The 13,236-nt window shown below is 39.6% G+C and overlaps 1 protein-coding gene across 1 annotated transcript; it reads right to left on the bottom strand.

The window, feature by feature from the left end:
* Positions 1-1,753: 1,753 nt before the first annotated feature.
* Positions 1,754-12,901, bottom strand: NMUR2 (neuromedin U receptor 2; the record flags this gene model as incomplete). The annotated part of the gene is made up of 4 exons (XM_084883886.1): positions 1,754-2,028; positions 5,144-5,269; positions 7,590-7,674; positions 12,176-12,901. The coding sequence occupies 4 exons, from the start codon at positions 12,899-12,901 to the stop codon at positions 1,754-1,756; spliced, it is 1,212 nt and encodes a 403-aa protein (XP_084740012.1).
* Between the last annotated feature and the right edge of the window lie 335 nt (positions 12,902-13,236).

Below are 13,236 nucleotides of genomic sequence, written 5' to 3'. Positions count from 1 at the left end.
CATTTCTGAAGTTTTGTTTTGCCAAGTCTTTTCAACTTAACTCACAAATGACCAGACAGTTCTGCTCACAAAAATAAATCATCACGGGAGAATTTTAATTCATTAAAATTTGGCTTGTGATTAGCAAAGCAAATTTTAAAAAATATCGAATCCCTTTGGAGATGCCTGTTCAGTTAAGAAATGTTGACATCAGAGACCATGACCCCAATTTTTCAATAGGATGGTTCATTCAATTTAGGAAAAAATCGTAGACTAAAAGCTAGAACTGGCATATCTCAGGATCAGTGAACCCGGGAACTGAGAAGGGCCTTCTTGCACTGCAGGCACAGCAGGTACACTGTTATAAACTCACCTAATTAAATGGCCATCTGAGGTCAGGCATCCCTGTCAGAAACAGAATCTGGTTCTCTTTGAAGCTGTTTTTTGTCTCAGTATATTGGAATGTGAAGTCAACTCACTTTCCATGTATTTACTGAACACCTACAATTGTAATAGATATATTTCCAGGGTTTTAGCAAGAGCAAAAATGAACACAAGATACCCCATATCTTTGATCCATTTACATTCTGACAAAGCAGGAATATAAATCTCAGAAATACAAAGCAGAGTGAAGAAAAAGCTACAAGACATAAAGTGACAGAGAATTCAGATACCACATTTATCAAATACATCAAACAAGGTTTCATAGAAGAGGTACAACATTGAGATGGACATTGAAGGATAGGTAGGATAGAAAAAGATGGAGATTGGTGATAAAAAGGGAAATCTATAAGCAAATATGTGCAGCTGAGAAAATTGCTATGTATTCTCATAAGAAAGTCAAATAATACAGTTTTTTGAGATGATGTGATGGAAGATGAGTCAGGAAAGTAGGTTTTTCCCATGTTATAGATGAGGAGTATTATATAGGCAATGCAGGACTGAGTAGCTGAAAATAATGGGTTTGAGACCAGTAGTTACCATTTGACTTGTCTTTTTATCAAGATAGTAGTAGAACACACTTCTCTTTATGAAGTTAGACTGTAGAAATCCAAGTTTAGACCAAATTGTAAAAATAACTAAGTTTGTGTTCGGTATAGTTTATGTATCTTATGATCTTCCACCTTAGCCTTCTACCTCATCCCCTTCTTCTCTAGGTAGAACTTGTATCTAATTGAATTCCTGGTGAGGACCTACTTATAATGACTTGGGCATGGGGATGGTGGGGGTAATAGTTGTAAGGATCATTCCCATGTTATCAGAAAGATTCTTCTAAAAGTATAAGTCTTCAGACTCTAAGGAATCACATTATGATGGCAGAATATGAGGCAGTTAGGTAAGTAGTTTGCTTTGGAGGAACTCTGGCATGGACCCTTCAAATCACGGGAAGGAAAACCATATCTACATGTCTTCCTTCTGGGGCTGACAGGGACCATTAGTAGATAGAGTGACCACAGCCTGACTCAGAGTGAGGATGACTCAGGAAAAACCATTTGGACGAGTGTAAAATACTCCAAGTATAGCTATCCTACTTTGCTAGTCATGTTCTCTTCATCAACAAGTGAAGGGGCCTCAGGCTGTCAGGAGGTTGTGGGTTTTAGATCCATATTTCAGTAGGGATTTCCACATTTGTTTAAAAACACACCTACAAATGGATACATAAGTTCGGAGAGCCATTTTCCTCCTCATTATCACAAAGGAAGGCATAAGTTATCGGCTGACCCTCCCATAACTGTGAAGGCAGAGAGGAATGTCAATTTTTTGAGAGTTCCTTTCATGGGGTCTGTTCCGAATAGTGCACTGTGTGGAGGTGATTGCTGCTGATGGACAGCTGACAGGGGAAGTGGGGGCCCGCCTCTTCAGTCAGCTCCATAAGATGACATTCTGTCAGGAAGATGTTCCGCTGGACAGGTGGCCCTTGTGGGTGATGCTGGGGGTGCCACTGTTTGCAGGAAGGAAAGATCACACTCCGGAATGCTGCTCGGAATCGGCGAGAGAGTAGGTTATAGATAATGGGGTTGACAGCTGAGCTCAGATAGAAGAAGACACCTGGAATGCAGGGGTTAAATAGACACACCGAGGAGACATTGAGTGAGAGGCATGCTAGGAAGAAGCATACATGTTTAACAAAACCTAGAATCCCCATGATTGCCTATTTTGGAAGTGATAATATATACAAGACACTAATTGAGGATACAAAATGCTCTACCAACTGTGTACGTAGGAATCAAACACAGAAAGATCAAAGAGTCTTGGCAAATTTTAGGCCAGCAAGGGATCTCTCTGAGATGTTCTGCAACTTCCTTTGATCCACACTTGTTTAATTAAAGAGCATGTTCCCACGGCATTAATGAGAGATGCTTAACTATCAGAGGAAGAGAGATGTTTTTGTCTCATTGGAATTGTGCTTAAATCTATAATTTGAAACTTGTAAGCCATGGAGGAATGGTAAGTCAGTCAAGGCATTGTCCCTGCTGAGATTCCTTATATGTTTAATATCTCTTCAAAGAAATATTTCCCAGTGCCTCTTCTTATTTTGCTTTTTCCTTCCATGGTTCTTCCCACCTAGTTTCCAACCTTATTAAATAACTGCATTTTGCCATTTATTTTCTCCACCAAGTGCCTTACACACTGTCACTTTCTTGTTTGTTATATGCTCATCCTTTATTACCATATCTTATTTTATTTCCCCAAAGCCCACGAGGAGCCTAAGGTTGAGAATCACAGGACTTAGTTTCTGATCTTGGCCTTTGCTTATTCTAAGACTTCAGGCAGAATTGGCACTTCAATTTTTCTCTCTCTATAAAATGGGAATTACAGTACAAGCCTAACTCACCTACCTGCATCATTGTGAGGATAAAGTTGAGATACTATCCACAGAGGGGCTGGGAATGGTTAAGAATATAAAGTAAGTGACAGGTACTGTACTGTCATCAACATGCTCATCATTGTCCTCATTTATTTAGTTCAGGACATGAAAAGTGGCATAGGGCCTGTGCACAGAATTGGGAATAAAGGAATAGAGAAGGAAAACATTTCTATGGACTATTAATTCATTCAATAAATAAATATTGATTGAACTCTTATTAAGTGCCAGGAACTTTGAGGTACATTAGGAGGTAATGGATTTAGAATTTGTTTTCCAAGAACTTGGAATAGTGTTACAGAGGCAAGATCTCTGCCATACATCAATAATTAATAATAGAGTGATACCAAACAATATCTATCAAGAGCAAAATATGTCATACCAACAACCATATTATAAAAATTCACATAATGGCATAACTGTAAAGAGTATGATGGTTATGAATGATTTAATGGTGGGTGATCAAATTTCAGCCAGACCCTGAAATGCGTAGGAGAGTTGGGCAAGAGAGGAGTGAGTTCTGAAGGTAGAAGGTAAAGCATGCACAAATATGCAGAGGCAGCAATCTTTATGCCCTAGCCATTTTGGCTAAGTGAATAGAGCATCAGCCTGAGGACTGAAGGGTCCTGATCTTGATTTTGGTCAAGGGCATATGCCTGGGTTGCAGGCTTGATCCTCAGTAGAGAGGCATGCAAGAGGCAGCTGATCAACGATTCTTTCTCATCATTGATGTTTTTATCTCTCTCTCCCTCTGAAATCAATAAAATATATTTAAAATATATATTGCAGGAATGATGCAGAATGTGCATAACTCTCTAATCAGCTGGTTTGACAAGCATATGGTCAATGATCGGAACTATTATAACTTATTATAACTTGGGGATCTGGTTGGGGACGTTTTGTGTAGTGTTTACGGTTTCACTTGGCTGGTACTAAAGGGGAGGGAGAGATTACATTTTAACAGGAAAATGTTATAAATACCGTAATTTGGAAGTCTTAAAATGGTCATTTTGTTACATTTAGAGAGGGATAGTCAGCTAGTCAAGCCTCATGTGATCTTGTGGTGTTTTCCAGTTTATTTAGACACCCCATTTTTCTCAAATTATCTTGAAAATAAGAGCTATAATCTGAATTTTAAAAAAAAATAATAGCTTAACATAACAGTAAATTCTAATGTTCAAGTATAAGCTGTACACAAGGCCTGTTGAAAATAAAGAGTGAAGAAAATAAATAATTAAATGATATTCAATAAACATATGAATACTATTGCTTTAGCACTGTGCACATCTGGAGCTTAATTTGCACAAATTGATCTCACCTTGCCTCTATGAACCAGCTGGTGACTAGGAGAAGCAGAGGGACAGAAGTGGTGTGAACCCAAGGCTCACAAACACACTGTCTGAGAAAGGGGAACTACATGGCCATTCTCAACTCTATTTTGGGCTCAAGAATTCTGAACTTGAAGTTCGATGATTTTGCCCCAACCCTGCTTTTACTATTTGTCAGAAGTATGCCTTTGGGCAAGCCTTTTTTTTCTTCTTCTTCTTTTTTTTTCTCTTGTGGAATTGTTTCTTCAACAGTAAAATGATGATGATAATATGTGGTGATTATAGAAAAATATATGGCATTTTACAGTTTAAAATTTCTTAGTAGCTAATATTTTATTTGCTTCTTTCCATTCACCCATATTTAAACAGGGAAGGTGTTATTGCCATTTTACAGTTGAGGAAACTGGCATAAAGGAAGCCAGGGTCTTCAGAAAACTAATGGTGGAAGTGAGATGCAAATCCAGGTCCTCTGACTTAGTGACCTTCCCTCCCCATTCTCTAGTATGTTCAACAAGCAGTGTTAAAGTAGCCTACAGACAGACCCTGACGCACCATGAATATAGTAATACCCTTTGGTTGGTTTTCATGAGAATCTAACACTTGATAAAAACAATACAAGATTTCAAGAGCATGGATATTTAATAAATAGGAATTAATTCAATCATGTGGTCATTGGAAAGAATATCAAAGCAGTCACTCCTTAGACCATTTTTCTACTGTAGTCATCATGCTTAGAGTTGTGGTCTTCCATAGAGTAGCATCTAAAGCAGTGATCTGGTGTATTTCTTTTGGACCAGTAACATACTCAATTGGTATTTAAATAAAATAAAAAATCAAGTGACTTCATAATAGTATAGTAGGCCCCCATGATAAATCAGTAGATCCAGACAGAACCTACTGCTCTGAGCAAAATAAAGAAGCTGCGTTTACCCGGATACTTATGATGCAACCAAAGGAACTAAGATTTTACCTGACACCACATGGATGAGGTTGAACACAACAGCCAGGGATTCAGTCCACTCCTCCACAAAGCTGAAGAAGAGCCGATCAATGTGGAATGGGGTCCAACAGATAGCAAACACTAAGACCAAGACAACTGAAAAAGAAGGATGAATGGGAGGACAAAAGGCAGTCAAAACAAGGATAAGTATCTAATGGCTACTACGTTAAGTCCATCCGTCACTTCAAGCAATTTCCCTTCCCTCTTATCATTATTACAGACTAACTAGGTCTTATTTAAACATAAGAATGAATTATATAGGACTTAGGATCAGTTTTTTATATGATTGTATAAGATTTCTTATATAATGTAAGTCTCCTTTAGAACATTTTAAATAGTATCAAATTTATTCCAATTCATTCTATTGTGGGAAATGAATTATATTGCAAGTAGACCATTGGAACCACATAAATTGGCTATATAAATAAAATGATTGGGTTCAAGTATTTGATCATTGATTAATAAAAATATTGACTATGGTATGAATTTATTTGTTACTCTAGAAAGAACTAAAATCTGCTCTGAATCTAATCATTTAAAATTCTGTAAGGGGTGAGAGAGAAAGAGAACAATCATAAGTATACTAATCCTTTACAAGCATCTTTTGATTGGGACAAGGGATGTGTCTATTATATTAGATGTTCCTAGACTACAGAATTACTTCTAGTTTCTTTTTATTTGTTTTTAGTTTTTATTTTGAAATAATATAGATTCACAAGAAATTGTACTTTCTAGTTTCTTATTTTCAGCTCCCAAGACAGCAATTGGTGCTACTGCAGTTACTCTATGGGGCATTTAATCTCCACACATATAAATATATATATATTTTCTTCTTCTGAAGTTATAAAATATTTTCCTTTTCCAAAACATGATGCTTGAGATTTGCTTCAAAATATTCTTTTAGGGGCAAGTGAGAGACAGTGATATAGATGGAACAAGATTTGTTATGAGTTGATAATGTTTGAGGTTGGGTAATGGGTATATGGGTGTTTATTTTTACAGGTCTCTGTACTTGTGAGCACATTTGAGGTTTCTGTTGTCAGTAGTACATACATTTACTTTGGCATTAAACATATTCAGAGTTAAGTTATTTATCTGTGTGGTGTGGTTTCAGGAATATCTGGAAATTTCTTCTGAGTTTACCTCTCCAAGAAAAAGTCCCTAATCTGCTCACTACTGCCTACAATTCCCCACAATTAAAATTTTAATTGCTTTAAAAAAATGAACCCTCCATACTAAAGGCAAATGCTTTGCAGCATATTTTATCATTATGATTTTAACATAAATGCACTTCAAGTCTTTTTGTGAGAGTAGATTACAATCCAGGAGAAAGGGAGCAATAATAAAGACATGAGATTTCTTAACAGGGAAAGTCAAGTGCCTACAGGGACTAAAACATTTTCAAGAAGATGAGTCTTAGAGTTGAAATGACAAATTTTGGTGACTTGCACAGGTTTTATTTTTTGTTCATAAGCAACATATAGTTATGGTGAGTGTTTCATGCACATATTAGCCTGGAGGATTTGTTTTTTCCAAACCTTAGGTTTTGACTTGGAAAGTATATCATAAACCTCTTTTATCCCATTACTATCTCCTATAGGGTAGCGCTGGATCAAATATTTTTTATCAAATGCTTTTGGAGAGTGTGGTTATGTATTTTTAAAAAATTATTTATATAAAATCATGCAGTGTCATAGGTGGAATGACCACATAGGGTAGGGGTGTTGAACTCAATCAGAGAAGGGGCCAAAATCTAAAATCCAGCCTAAATCGCGGGCCGAATGGTTTACTGAACAGTCATAAACTGACAATGTCATAAACTGACAGCGGAGTGCAGTGATGACAGCGCGGTGCGGGCCACATTGCAAGGCCTGGCGGGCTGGATTTGGCCTGCGGGCCTTGTGTTTGACACATGTGACATAGGGGTACTCTTGAGCAGCTGTTCTTAATCTGGAGGTAAAGTATTTCATGGAGTCCAAGAAAGGGTAGCAGGGGTTTCATGATCCCCTAAAATGAGTTATAAAATGTTTGTGTATGTAATTTGTGCATTTTCTAAATGGCGCACTCATCATTGTTTTTTATATTTTAAAACAAATCCATAAAAAATAATTTTAAAAACATCTGCTTACTTTAGAGGGAGAAAGAGATACTCAAAAGCTCGTAGAGTGGATGTGATTTGCCAAAAAGCACGCAGCACATTACAGTGAATGCAATTTAGTGTGTTGTTTTGAGTGTTAAAAATGGAACTAGGAATCAAAGAGGTCCTAGAAATTTGAGTAAGCCATGGAAGACCAGACCATGATTCTACATTTCAGGAGAATTTTGATCCTGGTACTCAGAAGCACTTTCTTAGCACCAAATGCAACTCTTTTTCTTTTATAAACACAAACAAATAAAAACAAAATGGAGGACTTACATAGCATTTTGGTGACTGATTTTCTGTAGGGTCTTTGAATATTTGCAGTTATTTTGTCTTCCTCAAGGGTTTGGTCTTTCTTTAGCTGCAAGGGAAGTGAAAAGAAATGTTAAGAAAGAAAACATTCTCCCTTCTGTTAGGATCTGAGAAGTGTAACTCTTAACACTTATTCTTCGACCAAAAATTGGGAATTAAAATAAATGTAAGAATTTGTCAAAGTTTAATATTAAGTTGGAGGTGAATCTAGATTATCTAACTCAACTGGACAGGTGGATGTAGCCAAGTTGCATTACAACCATTTATCATCTTCTATTTTATAGAACCCTTGTTATATATGGCATATTAATAGGCCACATATAATTTTCTATGAAAAATGTGAAGTTATAAAGTAAAAAAGTTATATAGGCATTGCCATTCATCTATATAATAAAGGCTGAAGTGACCATTACAGCGGAACAACCAGAACGACTGCTTGCTATGATGCTCAATGACCACCAGGGGGCAGACGCTCAATGCAGGAGCTGCCCCCTGGTGATCAGTGCAGTCCCACAGGGAAAGCACTGCTCATCCAGAAGTGGGTTCAAGGCTGGTGAGTGCAGTGATGGTGGCGGGAGCCTCTCTTGCCTCTGCAGCAGTGCTAAGGAGCAGCAAGCAGGAGGGCAGGGCAGGCAGTAAGGAGTAAGGGGTCCCAGACTGTGAGAGGGATGTCTGACTGCTGGCTTAGGCCCCCTCTCCTCAGACATCCCATAAGGTGTCCTGGATTGCAAGAGGGCGCAGGCTGGGCTGAGGGACCTCCTCCCTTCCCAGTGCACAAATTTCATGCACTGGGCCTCTAGTTCACTTGGTAATTATTATACATCTGTGAGGATGTAATCCTTCTGCTATGTGGTGGATTGGCAGTAGAAAGCTAAAACGGGTATTATTTCTATTTTATAAATTCTATAGTCTCAATTGTGGGTCTTCCCAGAGCCTTTAATATGCTAATGGGCCCTATGAATCTTCATAAAGCATTATATATCACCATTCTCCCATGCCCACCTTCCACACCCTACATCTCTCACCCCAGCCTCAAGGGAGATGTTTCTCTGACTAAACAATACTTTCCCCAAACTTCTTTTAGTGAAATACCTAGTACCATCTTGAAAAACACAACTTGGGAAATTCTACTTTACTAATATTACAACAAGAATGCATATGTTTCTCAGTTTAGAAATTATAAATACTCATTCTTATTGGGAGAGGTAATGATTCTTTAAGTAGTATCTGAACATTTCTTTAAAAAATATATTTTTATTGGGTTTTAGAGAGAGAGGAAAGAAGAGGGAGAGAGACAAACATCCATTGGCTGCCTCTTGCATACGCCCTACTGGGGATCGAGCCTGCAACCCTGACTGGGAATCAAACTGGCACCCTCTTGGTACATGGTTTGACACTCAACCAACTGAGCAATATGTCTACAATCTGAACACATTTTTTTAAATTTAAAAAAGTTCAACTCTGGTTGGCATGGCTGAATTCTGTTGCAATCAATAATGCATGCTCCTCAACTCAAGCATTAATGCTGTATGCAGGAGATACAAGGAGTTTGTGAGAGCTTCAGTGAACCTCCTCCCAGATGGGAGGAACTTGTCCTGTGATTGGATATTTTCCATCTCTATCATGTTTGATATTTGGTTAATACCATCTCATCCATATGCTCTGTGGAGACTTGTGTCCTGGAAGGAAGCTGCACTAACTACTCAGTTTTGAGCATATACATGGTTCTCCTCCTTCTTCCCCCATCCTGGATTTCACCAACCTATGGTTTTCCACCTCCTGAAGTCAGTGGGTCCAGAGTGTATCATAACTTAAGATTTGCTAAGGGAATCAATAACAATCATCCTCAGAGTTGCTTAAGTCTCTTTAAAACCTTTTAGATCAAAATAGCTCTATGAGTTTGTTTCCAAGTCTCTTGTTTTGAAGGTAAAGAAGCTAAAGTCCAGCTAGGAGGGGAATAATTCAACTTCATTCATTCATTCATGCACTCATTCATTCATCTTACAGTCAAGTTGGAGAGAAAGATAACAAGGGATATCCAAATATAGAATTTTAAATTGGAATAAATCTGAGGGAAAAAAATCACCAGGAACCATGAGGTCCAAGTGTAACTAGGAAATCAGGAAAAGCTTCCCTGAGGAAGTGTGAGCATGATTTAAAGTGAGAGTTAGAAAGGTAAAAGAGAGCCGAAACCGGTTTGGTTCAGTGGTAGAGCGTTGGTCTGCTGACTGAAAGGTCCCGGGTTCGATTCCGGTCAAGGGCATGTACATTGGCTGTGGGCACATTCCTGGTGGGGGATGTGCAGGAGGTGGCTGGCTGATGTTTCTCTCTCATCGACGTTTCTGGCTCTCTATCTCTCTCCCTTCCTCTCTGTAAAAAATCAATAAAATATATTTTAAAAAAAGAAAAAAGGTAAAAGAGATTGTAGTGATAGATGGCAGGAACATTCAGGCAAAGATAGAGCAAATATAGCATGTGCCAGGTCCGGAGCCCAAGGACACAGACTAAGATCTATCTCCTGACTTCAGTCTAAAGGTCTTTAAACTCCTCTAGGAGTGACTTTCTAAGCAGGGAATTTCTTCATCCTTCCTGAGAACAGGAGGCTGGAAGTAGTATTACATTCACAAAGCAAATTTGGGTGATTTCTAAGCTGTTGTCTGAGCTGTCATTTAACTCCTGAAAGAAGACAGCTGTAGTCTGATGACAACAAAACAACAAAACAAAATGAAACTTGATGTAATTGGTTGGGGGCGGGGAAATGTATGTGTTTCCTGCTCCAATTAAATATTTCCTCCAAATTGATCCAAGGTGATTGCTTGGTGTTGGATGAGATGGTATTAACCAGTTTGGGGTGGATATTCCTCATAAGATTCATGGTACTTGGAATCATGCAGAAGTCCTATCCCCCAACTGAAACGCACAGAGCATTCTAAAGACTTGATTGTGAGGTTCTCTGGGAAAACATATGTCTGGGAATATAGCGACCAGCCCTTCGGGAGGAGACTAGCACAGTTTTCTGCCTGATCAGAGTTGCTTCTATGTCTAGATATCCATGTACTTAGAATTTATTCTTCCTATTTCAACGTTGCAGTCACCTTAGGCCCAGCAGGTATTCACCAATGATATGAGGATATATTAATTGTTACGTCATGCATGGTGTCCAAACCAAATTGAAGCATATGATGTAAATGTGATGTCAGCTTTGTTTTTCTTTCAATGTATGACTCACATTGCTCCTACTCACACATTTTTCCTTCTTGTTTTTTTTTTTTTGTAAAGGAATCACAGACTGTTAGAGCTATAAGGAGCCTTCAATATAATCTGATGTGACCTTTTCATTTTATAAATGTGAAAATTCCAAAAGAGAGTCGTGTTGCTTGCCTAAAGGCACAGTAGACAGTGAGCTTCAGACCTGAGAGTCTAAATGGCCTCATGATTGTTTCCTACACAAGCCACCTCCTTAAAAGGGTATAAAACTGTCACAGGCAGGTGTCATCTCTATGAATTTGGATGCAGAGTATACTAGGAGAGAAACAACATCAATTTACTTCTACCCTCATCAAAAACAGTTTTTCTCAGCTTATTTAGACTCAGAAAAAAATACAAAAAAAGGAAGAAATTGATTTACCATTATGTGCACAGAAAAAGGAACCTCTAAGTATATGTTGCACAAGCAGAGATGATTTTCTATTAATCCAAGCAATCTCTTATTCACACTGCCTTCTACTCTATTTCACGTGCTCTATTTACACCCCTAGCCCCAAATCTCCACCTTCTCAAGAGAGGCCAAGTTGATCTGGCTTAGGGCATATTTTTGCATTTTTAACCTGATATTTCAAACCTGATAGAATGAAAGCAATCATAGGAAAGTGTCTGACTGTAAAACTGTATACAGAGTGAGTGAGGCAAGAGTAGGTTTACAGTTGTTTATATGGAAAATAATATGATAATGGTGATGCTAAGAACAACAATAATATAAGAGTGAACTATTTGTTTTGCATACCCACAATTATAAACCTACTTTGTCCCACCCTGTATTTGTCTTGGAGTATAAATGGGCGGGGTTGGTTTATGTTATACTCAGACTAAGTTGGTGCAAAGGAAGATTTCAGTGCAGGCCATAGATCTGGGCAGAAAAAAGACAGCAGGCTGTGAAACTGGCTCTCTGGTGGGTGACCACCTGTGCTATTTAATGAGGCTCCACCTCAGACGTACTGAATCAGAATTTTCCCAGGGGAGGGGCTTGCATATTGCTACCCATAGTAAGGTTTCTAGATAGGAACACCTAGGTTTGAGAACCCCAGGTGTAGAGGGAAGAATAATAAAAAAAAAGGTGTTTTAGAGGAAATAATTTATAGTTTTGGGCACTATTTGTCCAACTGAGGCAAGTCCTTTAACTTTTGGGTTTCCCCTCTGAGCTCATTCTGTGTTACGCTATGCTCCCTTCCCATTCTGAACTTCTCCGATTCTAAGTTCCTCTTACAAAACTTGGAGTCAGCGAGTAAAAAAAAAAAGGATGCTGCCCTAAGCCAGCCAGTTGGGATACTCACTCTGAGCCCCATGAGGTAGTAGAGAACACTGATGACGGTCATGGGGAGGATGTAGAAGAGGAAGGAGGTGGCCTGGATAATGAAATTATAGATCCACATGGGCTTGATGACTGTACAGGTGGCAGAGCCCGGCACCAAAGACCCATTGGGGAAGTAGTGGAGCTTGATGCCATGGAGGCTGGTGTTGGGCAGAGAGAAGAGAACAGAGAAGACCCAGATGATGCCCAGGACCCTGAGGGCCCTCCTCCGGGTGCACTCCAGCTTGGCGCGGAAAGGGTGGAGGATGGCCACGTAGCGCTCCACGCTGACCGTGGTGACACTGAGGATGGAGGCGAAGCACACAGTCTCAAAGAGGGCCGTCTTGAAGTAGCATCCCACGGGCCCAAACAGGAAGGGGTAGTTACGCCACATCTCATAGACTTCCAGGGGCATCCCAAGGAGCAGGACCAGAAGGTCCGAGATAGCCAAGCTGAAGAGGTAGTAGTTTGTGGGTGTCTTCATAGTCTGGTGCCGAAGAATCACCAGGCACACCAGGAGATTGCCAGCGACCCCAACCACAAAAATCAGGGTGTACACTACAGTCACCGGGAGGAAGAGGTGGCTGCGCTGAGGCCCACAGACAAAGGTCAGGTAGTCCTCTGTGCTGTTCAGATATTTCTTGAATGGATCTTCCAGTTCCTGCTGGGGGATCCAGGAGACATTCTCATATTTTTCCATCATTGACATTAAAATCCAAGGCCCACGCTTCCTCTGGAAAGAGCCTCTGTCCCAAGATGAGACAGAAAGGAAAGAGAAAACAGACAGGGAAGCACAACCCCAGTGCAGGAGGCAGGGGTGGGTGAGTGCTTCTGCAAGGATCTCTTTTGAAGAGCCCCCGAGAGACAGAAGCCCCGCCCCTCCTTAGGCTGTGGGCCAATGAGAGTGTGTCAGGCAAATGAGAGGACAGCTGGGTTGGGCTTGCTGGCTTTGCCTGCAGAGAGCAGGAGAGGACGGGGGAGACATTTCTCTGAATTGGAAGGAGCTGACAAAACAAAGCTGACACAGCCGGTGGCACTGACTTA

The sequence above is a fragment of the Pipistrellus hanaki genome (genome assembly GCF_964339955.1).
Source record: "Pipistrellus hanaki genome assembly, chromosome: 5".
In the NCBI taxonomy this organism is placed as follows: domain Eukaryota; kingdom Metazoa; phylum Chordata; class Mammalia; order Chiroptera; family Vespertilionidae; genus Pipistrellus; species Pipistrellus hanaki.
Note: the sequence above shows the minus strand (reverse complement) of the source record. Positions and strands in the feature narration are given on the sequence as shown.